At 50.4% G+C, this 22670-nt stretch overlaps 1 protein-coding gene across 5 annotated transcripts in view; it reads right to left on the reverse strand.

Annotated features, from left to right (window-relative positions):
• GPM6B (glycoprotein M6B) overlaps positions 1-22670 on the reverse strand; it is a 162401-nt gene that overhangs the window by 40352 nt on the left and 99379 nt on the right. For 4 of the 5 annotated variants that reach the window (XR_008666228.1, XM_055338895.1, XM_055338892.1 and 1 more), the window contains exon 1: positions 5654-5900. The exons of the other annotated variant lie outside the window; for it this stretch is intronic. Coding sequence is in view for 3 of the 4 variants with exons in the window: in XM_055338895.1 (XP_055194870.1) it covers positions 5654-5714 (61 nt within the window). In the remaining variant the exon portion in view is untranslated. Of the gene's footprint in view, positions 1-5653; positions 5901-22670 lie in introns of those variants that run through there. 5 annotated transcript variants of the gene reach the window in all.

The raw sequence follows: 22670 nt of genomic DNA on the forward strand, positions 1-22670 counted from the left end.
AACGGGCAAGAAGAAATGGGTAAAATGTCCACACCCGCCGGGAAGATCCTGGCTCATGCCCTACCGAGGGAAGGCCGCAGATGTTCCCCTTAGGGAGCGGTGGTGGCTGACCGGGGACGGTCACAACCGTGGGTGGTCGTCAGCAAAGGTGGGCATGGAGCAAACAATGGGGGAATCGAGGAAAGGAAAACAAAACAATGCCTTGTGCCTCTTCTTTTCTGGTCTTTTTCCCCCATTTACTTAGGGTGATAGTCTTCTGTGACAGGGCTGAACAACTGACCTGCAGGCTGGTCTACTTTCCGGCACCTACAAAATGACCACCGGAGGCGACTAGGTGACAACGGCTGAGCTTCCTTAGAAAGGCCATCCTCCTGAGGCAAGGTCTTTGAGAGCTGGATCTGCCGTCTTTCCTTTCCAGGTAGGATTTAAAATATTAAGGGAAAGCTCGGACACCATCACGAAATACAAGCAGGGGCCAGCCAACGATGGCCACCTGTTGTTGTCAATAAAGCTTTATTGGTACTTGGCCACCTTTATTGGTCTCAGGCTACAACCGCAGGTCTGAGGAGTTACAACAGAGACGGGGAGGCCTACAGAGCCTAAAATGGTTACTCTCTGGCCCTTCCTGGATGAAGTGTGCGCACCCTGGATATGGAACGTGGCTACTCAAGGCCTGGATGCAGAATGAAGTCAATGCACTCAATCAAATCAGCCCACAGAAGAGGAAGTCCGTTTCTTTTCTCTTTGTACACGTGTCTGGAAGAGAGAGGTCCCTGGGCTGCCTGGGGAGGAAAATCCTCCACCCGGGTACTGTCGTCCTGCTACCTAATCTGCCACTGGGTGGCAAAATCACAGGTAAAACCAAGATCCTGTTACACACAGTGGTCCCTAAGATGAGTTAGGCACCCCTGTACTCTACATGTGCTGGGAGGCCTGAGGAGGAGGATGTCTCAAAGGAGAGTATTATTAAATGAATGAATGAATGAATGACCAGGTACAAGCGTGCAGCTGGGACTGGAGCCTCCCTTTCTTCCAAGCCAGCGTGTGTCACCTTGTTCCTCCATCCCACAGCCATCCTGATTCCTGGCCGGCCACCTCACAGGGCTGGGAGTTTGGTCCCAAGGAGAAAAACGCAAGGGCGCGTCTCTGGAACAATCCAATTCATCACCAAAGTCCCAGTGAGGGGCAATTTGCTTCGTGGGGACACTCGCTGCCTACTTCACAGGTTCTCAGACCCATCAAGGCTCCCAAGTCATGTTATTAAGGTTTTTCACCCTAAATCGACTTGCAGTTTCACAGGTAATGGGAAAACGTGATCTGTGACATTACAATCTGAACACGGGACTTCCGCCCAATTTCCAGGAAGGCAAATCTAAACTTCCAGAAATGGGTCAGAATTCTTTGTCTAATGAAACAGCAGGGCCAAGTCTCGACAGATATGCTAATAGAAACAATAATATAAAAGCAGGAGATGCGCCAAATGGCTTCACCGAGATCTTCTCCACCCTTACATTTTCTAAAAAAAATAAAATAAGGTAAAAGCAAGCTGTATCATACCTACCACATCCGTCCAGCACCATCTGGCCGGTCATGCTTTTCTCTACAACCTATTCCCCAGACACCTTCTCTTCAAATGTCCTCCTTGGCAGACTCTCAGAGGGAAAACCTGCATCTAAAACTTTCTCTGTACTGTATTCCTAATCGAGTTAGGAAATGTCAATAAAAACCTCAATATCAAGTCATTTCTAGATCACCAGGAGAAGCGTAACATTAAATGTGTCCCTCAGGGTTTTCAGCACACAGGCCATATATTCTAGAAGAGTGCTTTTCTTACTAAAAAAAAGAAAAAAAAAAATAGAGAGCGCCCAAAGTGCACACAATTAAAATAAAACGAACAAACACAACCCCGAACACCTAAGACATTAAGATCTATTTGCCCCCCAAATTTAAATGAATGTGTTAATTTTTTAAACAAGTCAACAGTTTGAATTCATTTCTTACGTTGCTTACGTCCCAGAATTTATTTTCAATTACACATTATTTCCAATTTACTACATTTTTCTTCCCGTGTGGTTTGATGCCTGGAACTCTCAAAATTATTTCAGCAGTAATTCCAGGCACTTAACTAGCTCGGCTATAATTGTTTCAGTAGATTTCAATTTCCTACATGTAATAAAAACAATTTGCATCGCAGATTTTTTTTCCACACAATACAGCAATTGATTCAATTGTTTTTCTACCCCTTGACTGAGCATTCCCTGCACTTCCAGATGCACTGGTTTTCACAAATGAATTGACATCAAGTAATACTCCACAGAAATAAATAGAAGCCTAGCTCTCCATCGCTTTGCTACTGAGGCCCATGATCTAGTTCCCTTGATTCTGTCTTCTTCATTTCTTCCAGTTATTCCATTTCAGTGAATCTGTTTAGTCAATCCTCACACTTTGATTTCATTTAATGCTTCCAAAGTAAAAACTGTTATTTGTAACAACCTGGCATTTCTTATATCCATCTGAGAAGAGCTGCTTGCTTGCCTTAAATATTTCTGGGTATCTCCTGAACACTTCTTGGGAATTTTGACCATCCGGTGGTGTTCTGTGGCAAAAGCGATGAAGCTGTTTCACACACACACACACACACACACACACACACACACACCCCAATATGCATGTGTGTGTGTGTGTGTGTGTGTTTTAGGATTTGATTATTTGTGTTTAAAATAGGAACAAAAGTCCTTCTGATTTAAAGATATGGCTCTCTGTCCTGCTGAAAAGTGAGGCCAACTAAAAAAGTTGAGGACAATTTATAAAGCTAAATTTAATTCTAGTCTTAATAATAATCCAATTAATTCTCTAATGGAATAATTATCCAAAGCTAGAATTCCCATTGTGCAATAATACCCCCCAATTAAGAGGCAGGTACAGCCCCTAGCATGAAATACTAAAAACAAATGGGAAGGAGGAACACAGGGGAAAAAATAGATGTGCGTGAAAAACTCTGTGGGAAGTGACAAAATGTATAGGATTAAATTTCGGAAATTAAATCCCTTGCTGAAAGGCCTAAAAAAAAAAAAAAAAACAGACCCACCAGCTCAAGGATTATATAATGCAGTCTCCAATTATGTCAAGATTTTAAATGTACATTTCAATGAAGTCAACATTTATCTTCTAAATTTGAAGTTAAATCTGAAGGGACACTGGAGTGACAAGCAGGCGGAAACATCTGTGACTGTCACTTCGTGCCTCTTGTGTGTGTGCGTGTGTGTGTGCTCGCCTAGAATGACAATGGGCGAGCCAACTGGGAAATGACAAAGATAATACTTGTGTGGGTTCTGACTTGGGTGCAGCTGGCACATGAACTTGTTTGTCTAAGTGAAGATTAGCAGGTAAGCCATCCTCCAGATCAGCGTTGGTGGCAGGCCACACAGTGACCACAACCCCTGTGGCTGTAGTGGTGACACACACGCCCTGGCCCGTATGCTTACACCTGAACTCTACATGTGACAACAGCTTGTGTTCACCTGGCATTTTTTAATTACCCTAACAGCTAGTGTCTATCAATTTTGGCAGTTTTTAAAGTCCCTCCAGAAATTCCTTCTTGCTTCTAATTTTGTCTCTAAAATCACAGCTAGCTAGCTAGCTAACGAGGTTTCACTTACTGACAGTCAATAGATGTAGTGCAGCCTGCAGATTTGCTAGTAAGTAGTATTTAATTGACGTAAAATAATAGCAGTCCGTACGTAAGCCTGAATGAGGACGAGATGCACAGTTGTGTAATACGGATTTTTTACTGGCTTTATGCTCCTTGCTTGCATTGGAGAGAAAAAAAAAAAGAAAGGCATGTTTTTTTTTTTTTTTGCAGAGATCAAAATGGTTTTATTAATGGTCTATCAATGGTTAATTTCGTTTATTAATATGGCAAATACCATATTAATAAAAACCGTGCGCACTAAATGAAATCATGTGTTTTAGGAAAACGTTGCTGAAAACTGCGAGAGGCTTCCTCCCAACAGCACTATTACGTGATCATGCCCCGCAAACTTCATCTCTAATCGTCACGGAGATCAATCCTTACTTCTATCTCCATTCCTCAGCTTCATAAACACTCCCCAGCGCTCCTCTTATTGCTATTCGGTCATTCATATAAATCAAAAATACAGACCTACAAGAAAAAGCAAGGTTTTTGTTTGGTTCTGTTGGTGAGGGGCGGTAGCTTGCATGCAGGCATTGAATCAAGCTGCCAATTGTAACATTAAAATGCTATGTACGTAAAACCCCACCGAAACACATACTTAAAAAAATGGTTAAGGTGGCAAGTTTCATGTTATGCAGATGTTTTCGTCATGCAGATTTTAATCATACTTCGAAGTTTAACGGATTCTAAAAAATGAAATTGCTCTGCTTAGGATATAATTGCTCTGCTTAGGATATGATGTCATTAGGGTATGGGGCACAGAAGAAATTCCCAATAAAAACAAGCAGCCTCTATCCAAGCCTGCTGTGAGGCTCAGATGCCTGAAATTGCCATGTTTGTAGGTGTAAAATGGTTGACTATTTCGGCAATTTTAGACAGTTCAACCAACACGTTCACAAGTAAGAGGGAGTTGTGCTCCCGCCCCGGAAAGTCACTATTGTTTAGGGGCTGTCACTCGATCCCAGGCCGTGGGAAATAACCTTGGCGAGCAGGCTGGCGGTATTAGAGCCACTGCAGGTGCAGAAAACGTCCTCGCGCCTTCAGGATAGTCTGTAACTTTGGGAGCAAGAGAGAGGTGGGAGGCATCTCACCGCATTGTCATTTAACGGTGGCTGAGCTGATTCTACGGGGTGTCACCCTTGGGATCAGTTTTTATCTAGGAAAAGACGGGTTAATTTTAGCTTCTATTTTGTCACTTTCTTGCTGCAAAACACGTAAGTCCGTAAAAAGGCCACTGCCTGTGTCAACAGTGTGGCAAGAGTCCCCTGCAGGGACAGGACCTTTGCTGAATTCCCTGCTCTGAATCTCCCATTTCCCGAGAGCAGGGGACCCTCCCCGCCCCTTCGCATCAGCACTAGGTGACAGAGGTGACGTCCCCGCTCCGAAGCTCCCACTGTCAGCAGTGCGTCCCGGTCACAGTCAGGGCCCGATCCGTGGGAAGGACTACCATATTCAACAAGAAGAGGAGCAAATGTCCCCAAAATCACTACGGCCTTAGCCGCACCAAAGCCTGTTTCTGGGTTGGGTCCCCCTCCGGGGGGTCCTCAGCATTAGCAGAAAACAACGCATTCCCCGGGAACAAAACATGCAGAACGTGGGACCTAAGTTCTGACTCGTTATATTAAATGGGAAAAAAAAAGAAAAAAAAGAGAGAAAGAAAAAGCAGGAGACCGTTTCCCCGGTTCGGGTACCCAAGGTGACCAACTGCGGGCGTCCCGGGGCGTCCCCCGTGGGACAGGAAGATCTGGACCGGGAACGGCCGAGCAGGGGCTGCTCTATTCATTTAACATCAGCCTGGGGGGGGTCCCCCCTCCAAAACCCCAAACCACCCAGAAGGCAAGACCATGCCAGAGGGCTCGTTGCGGAGCTGCTTGCGAAGCGACACAAAAGCGGGCAAGCCCCGGGAGAGCCCCCCCCCGGGGACAGCCTGACCCGGGCTATTGTCAGGGTGCTGGGTACCTTTTCTGTCCCGGCTTTGTTCGGCGCTTTCCTCGGCGGCACTTTCCATGGCGGGCTTCATGCTGTCCCCCCAAAAACGCTTCTGCCCCCGCGCCCCGGCTCGGCTCCTGGACGCGCGCGCGGCTCACGGTGGGCTCTGCCCCGCGGCGGAGGCGGGCGGCCGCGGTGTCCCCGGGCCGGCTGCTCCACGGCGCCGGTGGCCGTCAGCGAGCACCCCGAGACGGCGAGCCCCGCGCCTCCTCCGACGGCCGCGCCCGCCCAATGCTAATCGTCCCTCCCGGGGAAGAGCGGCTCGGTGACGTCACGGCCCGGAGGAGGCGGGGGGAGGGGACGGGAGAGCCCCCCCCCCCCCCCCCCCCCGTCACTGCGCGGCGGGGCGCCCTCCCGCGCAAGCCCCTTCCTTCCGTCCTGCCCCGGGGTGCAGGCTGCGGGGACCCCTCGCGGGGCATCCCGCTCTGGCTGAAGTCCACCCCCCCACCCTGCCCAGGAGGAGCCCGGGCGCCCCCGCCCCCGCTCGCTTTAGCATCCCTCTTGCCCGCGATCTGCAGCTAGCCGCGGCTCCTAGACATGTATGTACGCAGAATGATGCGCACACAGCGTTCTGCACTAGGTATATATGAAAGGGAGGAGGAAAAATACCCAACAGGGAGGGAAACCCCACACGTGGACTTAACAATGGCTGCATGTGCGGCGCCTGGGGGCTCAGCGCCTGAGGGTCTGCCTTGGGCCCAGGGCGTGACCCCAGGGTCCCAGGATCGAGTCCTGCATCGGACTCCCCGAGGGGAGCCTGCTTCTTCCTGTGTGTCTGCCTCTCTCTGTCTCTCCTGAATAATAAAATCTTTTAACCCCCCCCCAAAAAAAAAACCAAAAAACCAATGGCCTATGCAATTTGTCATTACAATTACAATCCGCTCCCTGTCCGGAACCAACACCCGTGACAGCAAGGGAAACGGAGCTCAAGCCCGATGCACAGAAAGGTATCGCTCCCCATGTTAAAAGTAAGCGCAACACGCTACAAGGGTATCTGGCTCACATCTTGGGGACTTCTGGGAAAGAAAATGGAAAGAGGATGCTTTCTCTTGCTGGACATGATTCTATATAGAGCTGTATTCATCAGAACCTCTCCCCCCAAGTCAAAAGGCTGTTCTCAAGAGCAGTCTAAATGTCCAGCATAAAGGCTATTATTGTACCAATAATGACTGACCGCTGCTTTCACGGCTCCTCTTGCATAGCCACATCCTAGGGGACCACAGTCCTCGGCCCAGCCAAGGACAGAAAAGCCTTTATCGTGGTCATGAGCCATATGTGTCCGAGCATTGCTGGTTTCTGTACCATGATTGAAGCACTTGCTTGACCCCTTTACCTTCACTGCCTCTATCCAAGATATTTATAGGAACTCCAGTCAACTACCGGGATGAACCCTGAAAACCACAGGGTGAAGGGTTCTCCACCCAAGGACACCCTGCCACTTGGTCGGGTTGAGCACCCACCTTAGAAGCGGACACAAAGACACGGTAGAGACCGCCCTCTCCTAGCTCATCCAAGGTTCGGCACTTTGTTGCGCAACACTTCCAAAAAAAAAAAAAAATGTGGGAGATCCCAAATCCAAATCCTGTAACCACCTGGTCTTTTAATGCCTTAGTTTGAGATAATCCCCCAAACCTTCTACATTCAATACCTCTGGCCCCTGGTTAAGCCAGAAAGGATTGTGAAAACCAGTTTAGCCTGTTCCAACATTTTCTTCTAATTTTACTTCTTGCTTCTCACTTTAACCATCCTCCTAGAAACCCACACCCACAATCAACTATTCCTTTAAATTATGGTCCCAGCCTTTTGTTGTCTCATGGCAAGAGGAGTGGGAATAGCACAGCAGCCTGACACTTCACACGCTCGGAAAGAAATCGCTTGTGATCTCCCCACCTCCACCAGAAAATTCGATGATGCGCCCGAACAGGAGGGTCTTGCACATTTTTGCAAAGGCTACTTAAGAGCATTCATGCCAAAAGGTGGCAACCGTTGCTTGCTATCTTCTTGGCAGTTTAAGGGACAATGAAAACCAAAAGAAAATTCAAGTCAGCACCAAAGGGGACAATCGAGACCGGCTAGGCTATGGGTTTTGTTTTCAAAGTGTCTACCAAGACCATGCAATCGTGGAACTGGCAGGACAGAAGACTTTCTTGGCTCTTACTTAAGAATATTATTGTTAGAGCCCCCTGAGTGGCTGCGGTGGAGCGTCTGCCTTGGGCCCAGGGCCTGATCCTGGAGACCCGGGATTGAGTCCCACGTCGGGCTCCCTGCATGGAGCCTGCTTCTCCCTCTGCCTGTGTCTCTGCCTCTCTCTCTAGAGTGCCTCTCATGAATGAATGAATAAAATCTTTTAAAAATTATGATAATATTGACTACGAACAGTAGTTTCACATGGTTCAACATTTGCACGTTGAAGGCAGAACATGGAAGACGCTCTAGATTCAATATGGAAGACATTTTCAACTTAAGGCCAACTCTGGTTTCTGTATCAGTCTTAGAAATCAAAACCATTGGGACAAAATATTCACAGGCTCTCAGGTTGATACCTTGATCCACTTTCACCTTAAAGAACAATATGCAAATGAGCATTTCCCCATTTCCGCCCTGTTCACAGCTTCACCATCTCTTCACTGGGCTCACAGCTTCACCATTTTCTCTTCACTGGGCTGACAATGTCAGATGACACTAAAAGTTACCCTTGTCACTGTATAAACAGCCTCAAAATCTCATTGATGTCTACAAAAAACCCTCTGAGTTGGAAAAGGCATGATAGAAAAATCGTTAATAGCAAGAAAGGAGAGTACACATTTATGACATTTCTGAGGTCTGCATCCATTTTTGGCCAGAACAATCAGACACATAGAATGAGTAAGATGGGAAATGTTTCAGAAAGCTAAAAAGCATCCTTTGGGCCCCATGAGTTAAGTCAGTCCGCCTGAAGGGAAAACTTCTGAAAGCCACGACGGGAATAAGAAGCATTGACACCAAATGGCTACGTTAGATCAAACCATACAAAACTGTGAATATTGAGGGCACCTGGGTGGCTCAGCGGTTGAGCAGCTGCCTTCGGTTCAGGTCGTGACCCCGGGATCCTGGGATCAAGTCCCACACCGGGCTCCCTGTGGGGAGCTTCTCCCTCTGCCTATATCTGCCTCTATGTGTCTCTCACGAATACATAAAATCTTAAAAAAAATAATATTGACTATGAACAGTAGTTTCACGTGGTTCAACATTTGCAAGTCTTCTGTAGAATTCCAGCCAGTTCCATAAACATGCCTACCAAGTGCTAACATCTACAAGAAGCACAAGACTTCACAAGAGATGGTGCCCGTCTCCAGGTGACCCACAGACTAAGGGGCCACAGAGGACCCTCCTGAAGCAGGGCAAGGACTCTTGCATCGCAACAAAGAAGTTGAGAGGAGGGAAAGAGAATTTGGGGAAAGCTTGGCAGGGCTGAGCTGGCTGCTGCTGGAGGGTAGGGAACTGCCAGGTAGGAGAGGGTAGGGAAGGGTGGAGAAGGGGAGGAGAGGGAAAGGTGGAGGAGGGGAGGAGAGGGAAGGGTGGAGAAGGGGAGGGGAGGGAAGGGTGGATAAAATAGCAGGAAGGAGGAGAGAAGAGGAAGGGGAGTGCGCCCCAGGAAAATCCGGAAAGCACAGAAAAAGGGAAGCGGTACCCTGGGTGGGTGGGGGAGGCGATTTTTTCGGACAGAGGGTGCAGAACACAGGGGGAGTGTGTGCTGGGGGTGGTGTAGGGGGGCGAACACACGGAGGGAGGAGGCTGAGCCCTAGGGTGGGAATCAGGTAGGTGAGGCCTCCTTGGTGGGGGGGGGGTGAGAACAGATCTGCTCTGCTCAAGGTCATGCTGGGACCAGGAGGGGCAGAGCGCAGAGGAAGGCGCGACCCCAGGGCCACCTCACTGCATCCGAGCGCCTGGGGGGGAAACAAAGGCTAAGAAAGGGAGTCTGGAAGCTTGGGTGAGCAAGGACCCGGCCCCAAGGAGGGAGGGGGAAGACGTGGGGGGGGGCGGGGGGGCCCCAGGGACGGCAGCCAGAAGAGGGCTGGAGGAGAAGGCCGAACACTCACAGGGAGCAGCTGGGGGAGGCCAAGGCCAGCTCTGCTCAGGTGCCACCCTCTGCCCCTGCCCCCCCCCCCCCCCCCCCCCCCCCCCCCCCGCCCCGGACTCTCAGGTCGAGGACGGTGGCCCTGCTTGGGTTTTCATCGTGGCTTTCAGCAGACCGATGCTGCCCCTCTGGCAGGTCCCCGACGTCCCCTGTCCCCCTAGAGTAGGGGCCCCAGCTCCGGGACGTCCCCGCTCCCCGCTCCGCGGGGCAGGTGCATTTTAAATGACCGGGCACAAAGCTCCGGGAGGGACGCGGCCCAACCCCACTGAGATGCGCCTTGAGGGACCGCGGGATCCTACAAAGAAAAGGAAAGCGAAAACTTGAAAGGGGGGTGAGGGGCCAAGGAGGGAAGGGGAGAAAAGCCAGGCGAGGCCGAAGTGGGAGGAGGAAGTCGAGGAGGGTCCACGAAGCGCTACATGGAGGGTCCAATGTTGTCAAATACGGTGGAAGGAGCCAAGGGGGTGCCTGGGGGACTCAGTCGGTGAAGCGGCTGCCTTCGGGTCAGGTCGTGATCTCCGGGTCCTGGGATGGAGCCCCGCCTCCGGCTCCTGCTCAGCTCCTGCTCAGCGCGGAGCCTGCTTCTCCCTCTCCCTCTGCTGCTCTCCCTCCCCCCCCCCCCAAAAAAAGAAAGGAAGGAGCCAAGAGGAAGAGGATGCTCCCAGGGGCCAGGTGACACGCTCGTCTCATGCCTAGGGCTCCTGCCTGTGCCTGCCTTCCGTGATCCAGCTCCCAACGTGTCCAGATAATTTTGATTTTTTTCTTCTGTGATCGATTCCATTTTAATATCTGCCCGGGTTTATTTTGTGACGAACAGCTCGGCCAGCAGGTGCACCGTGGGCGTGTACGTGTCGAGGGTTCCCCACTCCAGCAGGATGTCCTACGATTCAGCTCAAGTCTGACACCATCTCCCCGGGGACAGCGTCACATGGCACGGGTTAAGGGCTCAGTCCCACGAGACACCCCCCCAATACACACAACCATCCCCCAACAATTTGGATGCCAATTCCAAGTCTGGGTTGACTGGCCAGCTATAGATTGGAGGTTCCAACGACTCCCTTCCTTCTTGGATTCTATTAATTTGCTAGACCAGCTTCTAGAACTAGGAGGAACATTTTACCTACTAGATTATGGGTTTATTATAAACGATGTTAAATGATATGAATCCAAAGCTAAACAAAGAGCTGCCCAGGACAAGGTATGGGGAAATGTGGGAAGCTTCCAAGCCCTCTCCCAGCGCAGGACTGTCCCCAAATCTCCATGTGTTCAATGAACCCAGTCATTTAGGGGTTTTAGGGAGGCTTCATTACAGAGGCACAGTTGATTCGATTATTGCCAGAGGTGGGGAGTGAAGCTTCCAACCCTCTAATCACACAGTTGGCTCCACTGGTAGCCAGCCCCCAACCTGAGCTTCCAGAAGTCGCCTCATTAACATAAAAAAAGGCACCTGTGTGGCTCGCCATTACAGGAAAGTCCAAGGCTTTCAGGAACTCAGCATCAGAAGTGGATGAAGACCAAATATTTATTTCTTACAATAAATCACAATTTCACAGGCTCCTAGTAAATTTGCCTTACATATCTCATATGCCTGTGACCCAAATAATTGACAGAAGTGTTGACCATAACAAGACCACAGGGAGAGATTCTTGTGTAGGCCACTATAGACGTCCCCCTACTTAGTGGACTGGTTCGTTTGTTCGTTCGTTCGTTCATTCATTCATTCAGCCAAGGTTCATTAAGCACCAAGTGCATGCCAGAAATTGAGTCACCATTCTATGTTATATGGCCGCGATTGTTCAGGCAACTGAGAATTCATCAAGAGTGGGGTGAACACATGAGAAGGCACAATAATCTACCTACATATCCTTATCAAGGTCACAGGGCTATCAATAAAGCTTGTCGAATGCCTACTCCTTCTGAGGTGGGAAACAGGCAAAAGAAAAAATTAATGTCCTTACTGCCTACAGGCCACTGACAAGTCCCTGAAACAGGCAGAGTGACCTTCCTCTAGGGACTCAGCTGCCTCGGTGTGAATACTTGGCTAAGGGCAAAAGGCAATCTTAGCGCGACCCCCAGATTCTGTGAGTCTACTTTTTTTTTTTTTAAGATTTTATTTATTTATTCATGAGAGACACAGAGAGAGGGAGGCAGAGACACAGGCAGAGGGAGAAGCAGGCTCCATGCAGGGAGCCCGACACGGGACTCGATCCTTGGACCCCAGAATCATGCCCTGGACCGAAGGCAGGCCCCAAACCTCTGAGCCACTCAGGGATCCCAAGTCTACTTTAACATATAGAAATTCCTTTGGAAACTTCTTTTATCTCTACCACCCCGCCCCCCAGTATGTGTTGGCAATCATCCCCCCAGCATATGACCCACTGATACATATCTGAAGGGTCTCATGACAGAGTTTTTATACAAAACAGTAATAAATGACCTTTTCCCAACAATAGCTAGCCCGTCAAGGTTCTGGAAACCTTGTTTCCAAAATACCTTGGAGACTTACACTGTCCCGAACCCCCTCCCAACTTGAGAGCATCTAATCAGTCACCCGTTGCTGCAACGCCAGGGCAGCTCTTTCTGCCCGCGAGTCCTGCCCTGTGCTTTAATGAAATCTCCTTGTTGCACTGAAGTCGTGTCAAGAATTCTTTTTTGACTGTTCACTCCTGGACCCCAACATTTTTTTTTTTTTTTTAAAGAGTTTATTTATTCATGAGAGAGACTGAGAGAGACAGGCAGAGACGCAGGCAGAGGGAGAAACAGGTTCCATGTTTTGGAGCCTGATGTGGGACTCGATCCGGGGACTTCAGGATCACACCCTGGGCCAAAGGCAGGCACTAAACCGCTGAGCCGCCCAGGGAGCCCGACCCCAACATTTCTATATCACTTCCACTTTCCTGAAATTATATTATAGGTTTCTTCTGGCCTCAGAATGATTCCTCGTGGTGAGGAGTCATTCAATCACCAAAGAGGGATGTTTCCATATTTATTCAAACTACTAATTCCTCTGAAATTTGCACATTTCAACCAAGAGTTTTGCCCCCAAGGTCCAGCCTCTCAGTACTTGAGACACAGCCTCCTTGTGGCCCCACAGCTCCAGAGGTCAGAGCCTCCTTCCTCTCCTTCCCACTTACCTCTCTTTCCATTCTGTCACTGCTTGCTTGCTTTTTCTTTTTTAAGATTTATTTACTTGAGAGAGAGCAAGCATGTGCATGTGTGTACGCCGGGGATGGGGGGGGCGCTGGCAGAGGGAGAGGGAAAGAGAATCTCAAGCCGACTCCCCACTAAGCATGGCGCCTCCCCACTAAGCATGGCGCCGTTTGGGGGCTTGACCCCATGACCCTGAGATCATGACCTGAGCCAAAACCAAGAGTCAGGTGCTTAACCAACTGGGCCACCTAGGAGCCTCAGTTGACAGCCTTTATAGATCATCGATCCTCTCCTGGTGATGGATGCTCCCTCCTTTCCCATGAGCCAGCATGCCCTCCAGATTCCCCAAGCCCTTTCTTCTCACGCCTGAGTAAGGAGCATTTGTGGAAGACATCATGCTGACCACCTCCAATCAAGACAAGCAACTCACAGCCAGTGAGTTTTTCCAAGACCTATTCTTTCCACAATTTCTGGGGCCTAGGGACGACACCTGGGTGGCTCAGTGGTTGAGCCTCTGCCTTTGGCTCAGGCCATGATCCCGGGGTCCTGGGATCGAGTCCCGCATCGGGCTCCCCATAGGGAGCCTGCTTCTCCCTCTGCCTGTGTCTCTGCGTCTCTCATGAATAAATAAAATCTTAAAAAAAAATAAAAACAATTTCTGGGGCCTGGAAGGCCTCCACATGCCGGGGCATAGGCCTTCCTGGGCCCCCCAAATGAAATTGATCCCCAGAGTAGCAACCTCAAATAAACTACGTTGTTTTTTTGTTTTTTTTTTTAATTTTCTTTTTATTTATTTATGATAGTCATACAGTGAGAGAGAGAGAGAGAGAGAGAGAGAGAGAGGCAGAGACACAGGCAGAGGGAGAAGCAGGCCCCATGCACCGGGAGCCCGACGTGGGATTCGATCCCGGGTCTCCAGGATCGCGCCCTGGGCCAAAGGCAGGCGCCAAACCGCTGCGCCACCCAGGGATCCCAATAAACTACGTTTTAAAAGAAATTCTTGGGCAGCCCCAGTGGCTCAGCGGTTTAGCTCTGCCTTCAGCCCAGGGTGTGATCCTGGAGACCCGGGATCGGGTCCCACATCGGGCTCCCTGCATGGGGCCTGCTTCTCCCTCTGCCTGTGTCTCTGCCTCTCTCTCTCTCTCTCTCTCTCTGTATCTCTCATAAATAAATAAAATCTTAAAAAAATAAATAAAAGAAATTCTTGTTAAGTGACTCGTATTTCACCATATTCCCCATGATAGAATTAAAGATGTGTTCTAATAACAAGTATCTGAGCCTTGGAGGGAAAAGAATTACAGACACAAGAATTCTTAAACCTTACCTTTGAAGCAGAAAAGGTGCTTTTCATATAAAGTAGAGACAATATTCAAAATATTAATGCTTCTGTGCTGTGTTCAAAATGTTGTATCAAAAAAAAAAAAACCCACAAGAAGTAGAAATAGAGAGCCAGAAATGTGAAATAGGATTGTTTAGAATTGGGTCCTTTCCATGGCTGGACCTTCCCAGAGTTTTATCAATTTGGCAAAGCTTTGGCTTCCCTTTACCAGAATGAAATTTCTAATTTCACATCCAGTGTGGGTTTTTGATGCCTTTTGATTTCTTATTGCTCTTTCCTGATTTCCTCAGCCCCTCCTCTATACGTGTTATACTTTCCTTTATAGGAAATGACAAATCGGCTCGGATGATGTGTATAAAAACTCTTACAAAGCTCCGTAAGTACAGGCCAGCGGGACAGGTGTTCCTCTTTAATGGTGGAGGTGGCCCCCGGGCCGGCCCTTGCCCCCCAAACTGGCTAGTACCAGCCACGAGGAGCAAGCACCCAGGAGCCCCCGTGTCAGCCCAATCCCTTCCCGATCTCCTCAGCTGTTTAACAACAGCAAGTGTCCTCATGAAGCCGCAGAAGCCGCCCTAACGGTGACAGCTGCGTTTAGCAAAAGCAAACCCGTAGGGCTGACGAACCTCTCTCTGCTGGCAAAAACTCCCCTGAACGTCCTTTGCAACTGGGAGAGGGTCCAGAGGGGAGAGCCTACCAGGGCCAACCAATTCGGGGGCAGGGGCTGTCCAGCGGAAGCACTACTCTCAAAGGCTGCAGAAGTTGAAGAGCTCCTGGGCAGGGTCGTGTCCCAGAGGAGGAAGGTTCGAGAAGGAAGAGGTGGTCCACAGTCAAGGCAGCCAGAGGGGCAGACTTCCAGCTCCCTTACCAGTGTCAACAGAAAGACGACAACGGAAACCAGCCCTTGGGGGGGGGGGGCAGCTAGTGAAGTCTTGGGAAGCCAGGAGAGGCAAGCGCAGCTGGCTTTCTAGGGCTTTCTAGGGAAATCGGGGAGTGACAAGAAGGCAGGAGGAACACAGGAAGGAAGAGAGGCCCCAAGTGTAGCAGCGGGTGGAGAGATTTAAGGTGCAGGTGGAGGCGGATGGGCGAGGACTCGAGATCCGGGGAGAGGCGGGGGGCCAGCCGCAGGGAGCACGGAGCACCCCCCTGGAAAGTGGGAGTCGGGAAGTGGGGAACGAGAGGAAAGAAACGGACCCAAGATTTAAGGAATTCCATCTCAGAAGAGGGCGGCGAGGGCGATCGGATCGGGAGGTTAAAAGGCAGCGGGGGGAGATGTGAAGGGTGCCCTGCTTCCTGGATTGGGGCCCCTTCAGAGCCCCAAGACGGAGGGACCGACTGGCCCACTTTCGGGGTGACATAAGGGAAGGGAAGGCAATCTTGTTGGTCCCGGGCAGCCGCCCCGCGTCCAGATTGCTCAGGGCCTGGAGCGGGGCTGAGTCTCCAGGGGATCAGAGACCCTAGGGAACCCCAGGGGGTAGGAGAGCAGAGGGAGCGGGAGGTAGATAAAGGATGCCCCATACCCCGCTGTGCGGCTCATCACACAGGACGGAAGTGGCCCCCCCAGGTGTGCGATGGAACCACACCTAGGGCCCAAATGGCAACGAGGATCAGATGAGGAGGTGGTTTTGATTAAAACAGCCAAATCCCCACTTCTTGCCGTGCGCACGAGGCGCACCCCAGGAGGCAGGCTGCACTGACGCCTGCTTCCGAGTTATCCCGTCCCTGGGGAGCTCCGGGTCCTGGGGAGGGTGGCACCCCGTCCAGGGGCTCTCCCACCACGGCTCCCAGTGGTCGCATCCACCACACATGTACCAGCCGACGTGATGAGGACAGGCCGTCCAAGCCCCCGTTAGCTGTTCCGCTGCAGCTATTGGGATCCCAGGCATGTCTTCAGGACGGTGCCTGCTCAGCTGCCAGAAAGCACGTGGCCAGAGGACACTCTTACCCAGGGAGCTGGTGGCTCAGCCTCAAAGCGGGGTGAACCTGGGGTGCTCTGCGGGGCATTTGCCTTACATCATCTGCCAAAACCCCAACCCACACCGCCTCCCCAGCTTCTCTTCCCTTCCTGAAAGGCACAGCTCCAAAGCCCTGCTCCCTCGGGAGGGCCTCCTTGGTTCACCCCACTCGTTTTTTCTCTTCTCTGCATCCCACCCACCCCCATCTCAGTTACAAACACCTAACCACACTGGAAAGCCACTGCCTTTACCTGCTCTCCCCCCACCCCAGGTGGGAGACAAAGATACCCACCTGGATCCAACCCTATCCCTCACTGTCACCCCCCCTCCACCCCCCGCTGCCCCGGAAGGTGGGTCTCAAAATCTTTGGCCTGTCTTGCTGCAGGAAGCCACACATTTTCCAGTTCAAGGTTAACCCACAAGGCAGGTGGGCTGTGAAAATTCTCACAAGGGAAGTTGGAAAGTTATGGGCTGAGCCTGGCAGGGTGAGGGTAAAGATGATGCGGCCTCTTTACACGTCAGAAGTCTGGGTGAGCGGCAGTGCCCCCTCCTCGCCCCGATGGGTGCGGGACTTACTATCACCTTTCCCTAAAGTGGCCTCCGTGTGTGCATTAGTGGGTGTCTCTGCATCGGGCTGCTGGGTAAAGGCACCTTATCAGGTGGGCACCCCCCAGGTACCTCGGGGGGATGGGACCCCTCTGAGCCCATGCTCCACAGCGCTCTTCCTGCTGACCTGGGCAACAAGCGAGCCCAGAGAGCCCTGGGGGCCACTCTCTTGCACGGTCATCACGAGGGACCCTCGGTCAGCTCGCTTCCGGAGCCGACTGCACCTGCTACAGGTACAAGGGCGGGCAGGACGCGGAGCCCAGCGGCCAGGCTCAGCGCAGCATCCGGAGGGTCCACGGCCCCCCGCGATGCGGGACGCAGCTCGGGAGGCACCGAGAGGCCCGCGCCCAGGACCCGACGGGGCCCACGGACCGCCGCTGCCACAGGAGCCCCAACCCACCTCCTCGCTCGCCGGGATGGAGAAGCCAAGACCAAAGGGAGCCAAAGGGACGTGGCCGGGGTCACACGGCTGCTCGGAGGCTTAGCTGAACCCCAACTCGGGCCACTGGATACCAAGGCTGGGAAGTCAGGAGTTGGGCGGTGGCTGAAGATCACAAGGGCCCGAGTGACCAGGTGACCGGCTGCATCAGCTGCTGGACCCAGAGAGCCCGGGGGGCCACCCAGGACTCGCTCAGAATGGCTCTTGCACAACCAGCTCCATTCTCCCAAACCCGGTCATCTGGTGCCACCCCCCCGCCCAAACCTCTGGTAAAATACAGAGCGACACTCCTCCCCAGTGAGCGGGGCCCACGTGCGCATCCTAGCCCACCACCCCTTGCAGCCCAGCTGGACCGCGGGCGCGCCCCTGATGCCCCGGGGCCTTCCTGAGCCTCAGCTCTGCCGTCTATTAACCGGGCCCACCTGGCCCACGGAGCGCTTCGCTCATCAGGCTGCGGTAGGGCAGTGAGCAAATGACTGCACAGAAAGCCTCGGCACGACGCCTCCTAGACGCCTCCTACGTGGTACTTGGGAAGCGCGACTATTTCTATCTTGCAAGTTCTTATGCTCCCACCACCCTCGTGCAGGTCCAAGGAGGCGGCAGAGAGAGCAAGGAAGAGCCGGCGATTCTACATCCTTCCCCACCTTTCCCTGTCCCCGAGGGGTTCACTTCTGAGCCCTTGTCCGGCTGGACGGGATCTTTCAGGGCACTCCTGACTCCCGCATCTCCCCCGGACCTCCCTGAGGAGGTGCAGCTGGGAGGCAAGGTCTGTGATTAAGCTGCAAATAAATAAATGGAGCTAAGAAGACTAAGGCAATGAGATTAAAAAAGATGTGTCTCCAAGGGCGCTCTTTAACAAATTGTCAAAATTGGTTTCTGGAATCTGGAGGATGTTGCTAACACCTGGGTACTCAGAACCAAATTAGATTTGCCTCTGATTTTTATTTAAAAAGAAAAAAAAGGCACAGAGAGCCCTGCCCTCACGAAGAGCCTCAAGCTTGGTTTAATGATCTGATGTCACGGTCTTGGCATTCCTAATAATTTCATCTTTAAGTCTGTATTTTGCAAATGAAGCCTGATCGGATGCTGGGGCAGGTGCGTGAGCAGAGGAACCCCGAGCTCCTGGTCATCCGACCCGCACACGACATTCATGATGGCCCGTGAGCACAGAATCCCAGTAGGCCCACAAGGCATGGAAAGTTCAGTGAGCTTCCAAATCAGTACCAGGGAACCAGCGTGCTGTGTTTACACTGGGTAAGCCCTGGCTCTGCCACTTGCCGCCATGAGGACTTGGGCTGCTCACACCTGAGCCTCTGCTTTCTCGTCTGTCACAGGCAGGACAGATGCTTTGTGAAGCCTGTCTGGCCTCTATGGGCCACTGGGCCTTAAGTGACCAGTGCAGCAGGATGGTCATAAGAAATAAAAGAATATCACAGAAGGAATCCTGCAGCCCCTATTCCCCCATCACTGTTCCTGTCCACCTAAGTCATTTAACTGTGCAGGGCAAACCATCTTTCGCCCGCTCGAACGGACGTCTGAACACCCTGCGATGGATTGATTCCACCAGGCTCCCAGCATTCTTTGGAGTGAGGTGCCAACAATCGGTTCTTTGGAAGTATGTGGCCCAACCAAGCTGTTCTCCGCCTTGATGTCACTGACCCATGCCCTCTAACCTCTCAGAGTGGTCACATTACACTTATTTTCTTCATATGCTAAGACCACAAAGAAAGTGGCAACCAGTTAAGTGATCACCAAATTAAGTGATCACTCACTTAAAAATATATTCTAGAAATAAAATGAATAGGGGCACCTGGGTGGCTCAGTCGGTTAAGTGCTTGCCTTTGGCTCAGGTCATGATCCCTAGGTTCTGGGATGGAGCCCTGCATCGGGCTCCCTGCTCAGTGGGGAGTCTGCTTCTCCCTCTGCCTCTGTCCCTCCTCCTGCTTGTGCTCTCTCAAATAAATAATAAAGTCTTTATATATATATATATATATATATATATATATAAAAGAAAATGGATAAAACTTGGTACTATGCAGTAGACTAATACAGAAACTGAACTTGAGGGCAGCCCTGGTGGCTCAACAGTTTAGCACCTTCAGCCCAGGGCGTGATCCTGGGGTCCCAGGATCGAGTCCCGCATCAGGCTCCCTGCATGGAGCCTGCTTCTCCCTCCACCTCTGTCTCTCTCTCTCTCTCTGTCTCTCATGAATAAATAAATAAAATCTTTAAAAAAAAAAAAGGCAACTGAACTTGATATTATAATGTTTTGGGTTTTTTCCCCCCAAACACAAATCCAGTAGACTGTCTTAGCCTAAAATTGGTTAAGATCTTTTCATAGATCAGAGATTATATTTTTTTGTATAACCACAACTAATGATGTACCTTTTAACACTTAAAAAATAGACTACTGGTAGGCTCGGCTAGGAAGACTATGGTATTTGTCAGCCCTTGAACTGCTGGGGGGATTGAGGTGTTCTGGGTTAAGCACGTGGCGTCATCTTCCCCTCGTCTACTCTAGATGTGACCTCCCCAAACTACCTACTCAGATGGATGATGCACAACCCAGACAAGCAGTCACACCCCAAATTCCGATCAACACACCAATAAAAGTCTGAAAAAAGTCCAGCTCGTTTACAGAAGAGTACGATTGTCCAACGTACAGCTTGACGGCCTACTTGAGATTTGCCAATACGTAGCTTGATGGAGTATTTGAAATCTACTTTCTGGTATTAGAATGCCTGCTCTTGCTAGTTCAGGGAAACACCCAGGACCTGTGGACATGTAATTCAAAAGCCCTCAGATGGAAGGCTACAGAAAACCAGGGTCTCGCTGGGTCAGCCACTGGGTGGTCCGGAATTAGTATAAAATACGAATTGCACAAAAATGTGAGCAATTTCATTTTGTCTGCTGCTGATGAGAGTCTACACTAAAAAAGACCCCCCCATACACACTTGATTAAGAAGTGAAAAAATAAAAAAGACCTCCCAACCACATACTTTTAAATACGGTCACATTTTTTTTTTCAAATGCAGTATTTCATTAAATTGCCCCTTCTGTTTATTTTCTGGGATGGAAATTCGAAGCAGGAGGAACTCACGTAGGTCCTGCACCCCACTAAAACAGTGGGTTCTCCAAGTCGGAAACCACCAAGATGACTTGAAATAACCACCCCTGCCAGGTCAGACGTAAGATATCCTAGGGTGTAGGAAGGCCACCAATGGAGAGTAAATCTGAGCAATCTCCTTGAAATCTAATATACTATTTTACATCATTAAATCGCACACTACGTCTTCTTCCTGGGGAACAAACAGACTCGCAGGATCTCTAAGGAAAGGGCAAAATCTGAGGACCGATGTCCATATAGGTCCCAACCTCAGGGAATGGACACGGGACATGAGGCCCATCAGCTGCTGGGTCTCCACGGCCTTAGCTCGGACTCGGGTTGCACGCAGCGTGGCTACATGTGCAAGTTTACGATTTTGCCAAAAACGGAAAATCGTGACTCTAGGTCCCAAGAGCGTACGACAGAGCCCCGAAAGAACTCTGGGGCCTGGCTGCACAGCTGCTATAGGTCATCGCTTTGAAGCCAGACGGATGCTGAGGACGGACTCCGACGGTGCCCTAAGTTTCTAAGACAGAACAGAACCCTCGCTCTCTGCTGAAAAAACTAGAAGCGATTTTCAACAGGTGATTTAAGAACACTCTTAACAGGCAACCGATCTCCAGAAACCAGCATCGGTTCTTGAGGAACATGTAACACCAAAATAACCTGCTTTCTTTTTTCTAGTTAAATATTTAATCTGTGAACTGAACGCATTTCAAAAACAGTACATTAGAAAAAAGTGATCTCCCCCCACCCCCCGGCCACCTTCTGAATCAGTTTTATCCAAACTCTTCTCTTGCATCTTCAACACTGTTTGTTTAGCCATCCAGAATCTCTGTCGTTGCCAAAGCACTAGCTGGAGTCACCTCCTGGTTTCCCAGAGCCCCTTATGTTTGCTGACTTGGGAGCGGACACCCAGCGCTTCCAAACACTGCAGGTGCCGCAGCCAAGTGCACAGCAGCCAAGTGCCCACTCACGTTACGGGGGACTATACCCGGGTCAGGTAGTCATGGTTCCTCCTAAATTCTACAATGATCCTTTCTACATCAGTGGCATGACGTCTCGCTATAACAAATCTATTTTTCTTTTAAAGATAAGATTATCAGGGGGGATCCCTGGGTGGCTCAGTGGTTTGGCGCCTGCCTTTGGCCCAGGGCGTGATCCTGGGGTCCTGGGATCGGGTCCCGCATTAGGCTCCCTGTGTGGGGCCTGCTTCTCCCTCGGCCTGGGTCTGCCTCTCTCTCTCTCTCTCTCTCTCTCTGTGTGTGTGTGTGTGTCTCTCAGGAATAAATAAATAAAAATCTTTAAAAAAAAAAAAAAAAAGATTACCAGCTCAGGTGAATGCCATCTTCCACACTGACCTCACAAGCCATTGGACAAAACCCTTCCCCTGTTTGCAGGGGTCAGACAGGTGTTAATGTTGGTGACACGCCAGTATACTTTAAAACATGTTCGTTCTAGGGTTGCCTGGGTGGCACAGTCGGTTAAGCAACTGACTCTTGCTTTCAGCCCAGGTCATGATGGCAGGGTCATGAGATGGAGCCCCGCATCGGGCTCCACGCTGAGCACGGAGTCTGCTTGAGATTCTCACTCCCTCTCCTCTGCGCCTCTCGCTTGTGCGCACACACGCACTCTCTGTCTCAAATAAATCTTAAAAACCAACCGTGTTCATTCTATGTTGTCAATCAACAATTTGAGGTCACTTAATCATATACTCAAGTGGAATCAGAATAGGCTACTATGATTTCAAAGTGGCCGCTAAATGATGGGTGTCGATTCAGAGAGGAGGGTACCAAGTACTATGCCGCTGGGCTTTAACCCTGTGTGCCGTGGAGGTGGCAATGTCACCTAGGGCCCTGAGAGGGCAAGCCATTTACCTTCATTTTACCACCTAGGCATTTAAGATGAAGTTACTGGAGTCAATCTAGAATTTCTTCACAGAAGCCACAACGAGAAGAGTTTTGTTCAGTTCTTCCCTGATTTTCTGGTCCAGCTTAAAATAAATGTCACGCACACAACGAATTCTAAAGCAGGAGGAAAAATTTAAAACCGTCTAGCTCTCCTCTCCTTTTCTAGTCTGTAATTGGGAAAGACAGGACTAAACATTCAGGTTTCTTGACTCTCAGCCAAACATGCTCTTGTTTTTGCCTGATGCACAGTTATCAAAGTAAATATTCTGTTAGGATAAAGCCCAAATGCCAAATCCGCAATGCACGCACTCGACAGAGATAATTCTTCCTAAAATACACATTACATCTTTGCAGAAACACATGCATGTATT

This window comes from Nyctereutes procyonoides, unplaced genomic scaffold (genome assembly GCF_905146905.1).
Source record: "Nyctereutes procyonoides isolate TBG_1078 unplaced genomic scaffold, NYPRO_anot_genome, whole genome shotgun sequence".
Lineage (NCBI taxonomy): Eukaryota > Metazoa > Chordata > Mammalia > Carnivora > Canidae > Nyctereutes > Nyctereutes procyonoides.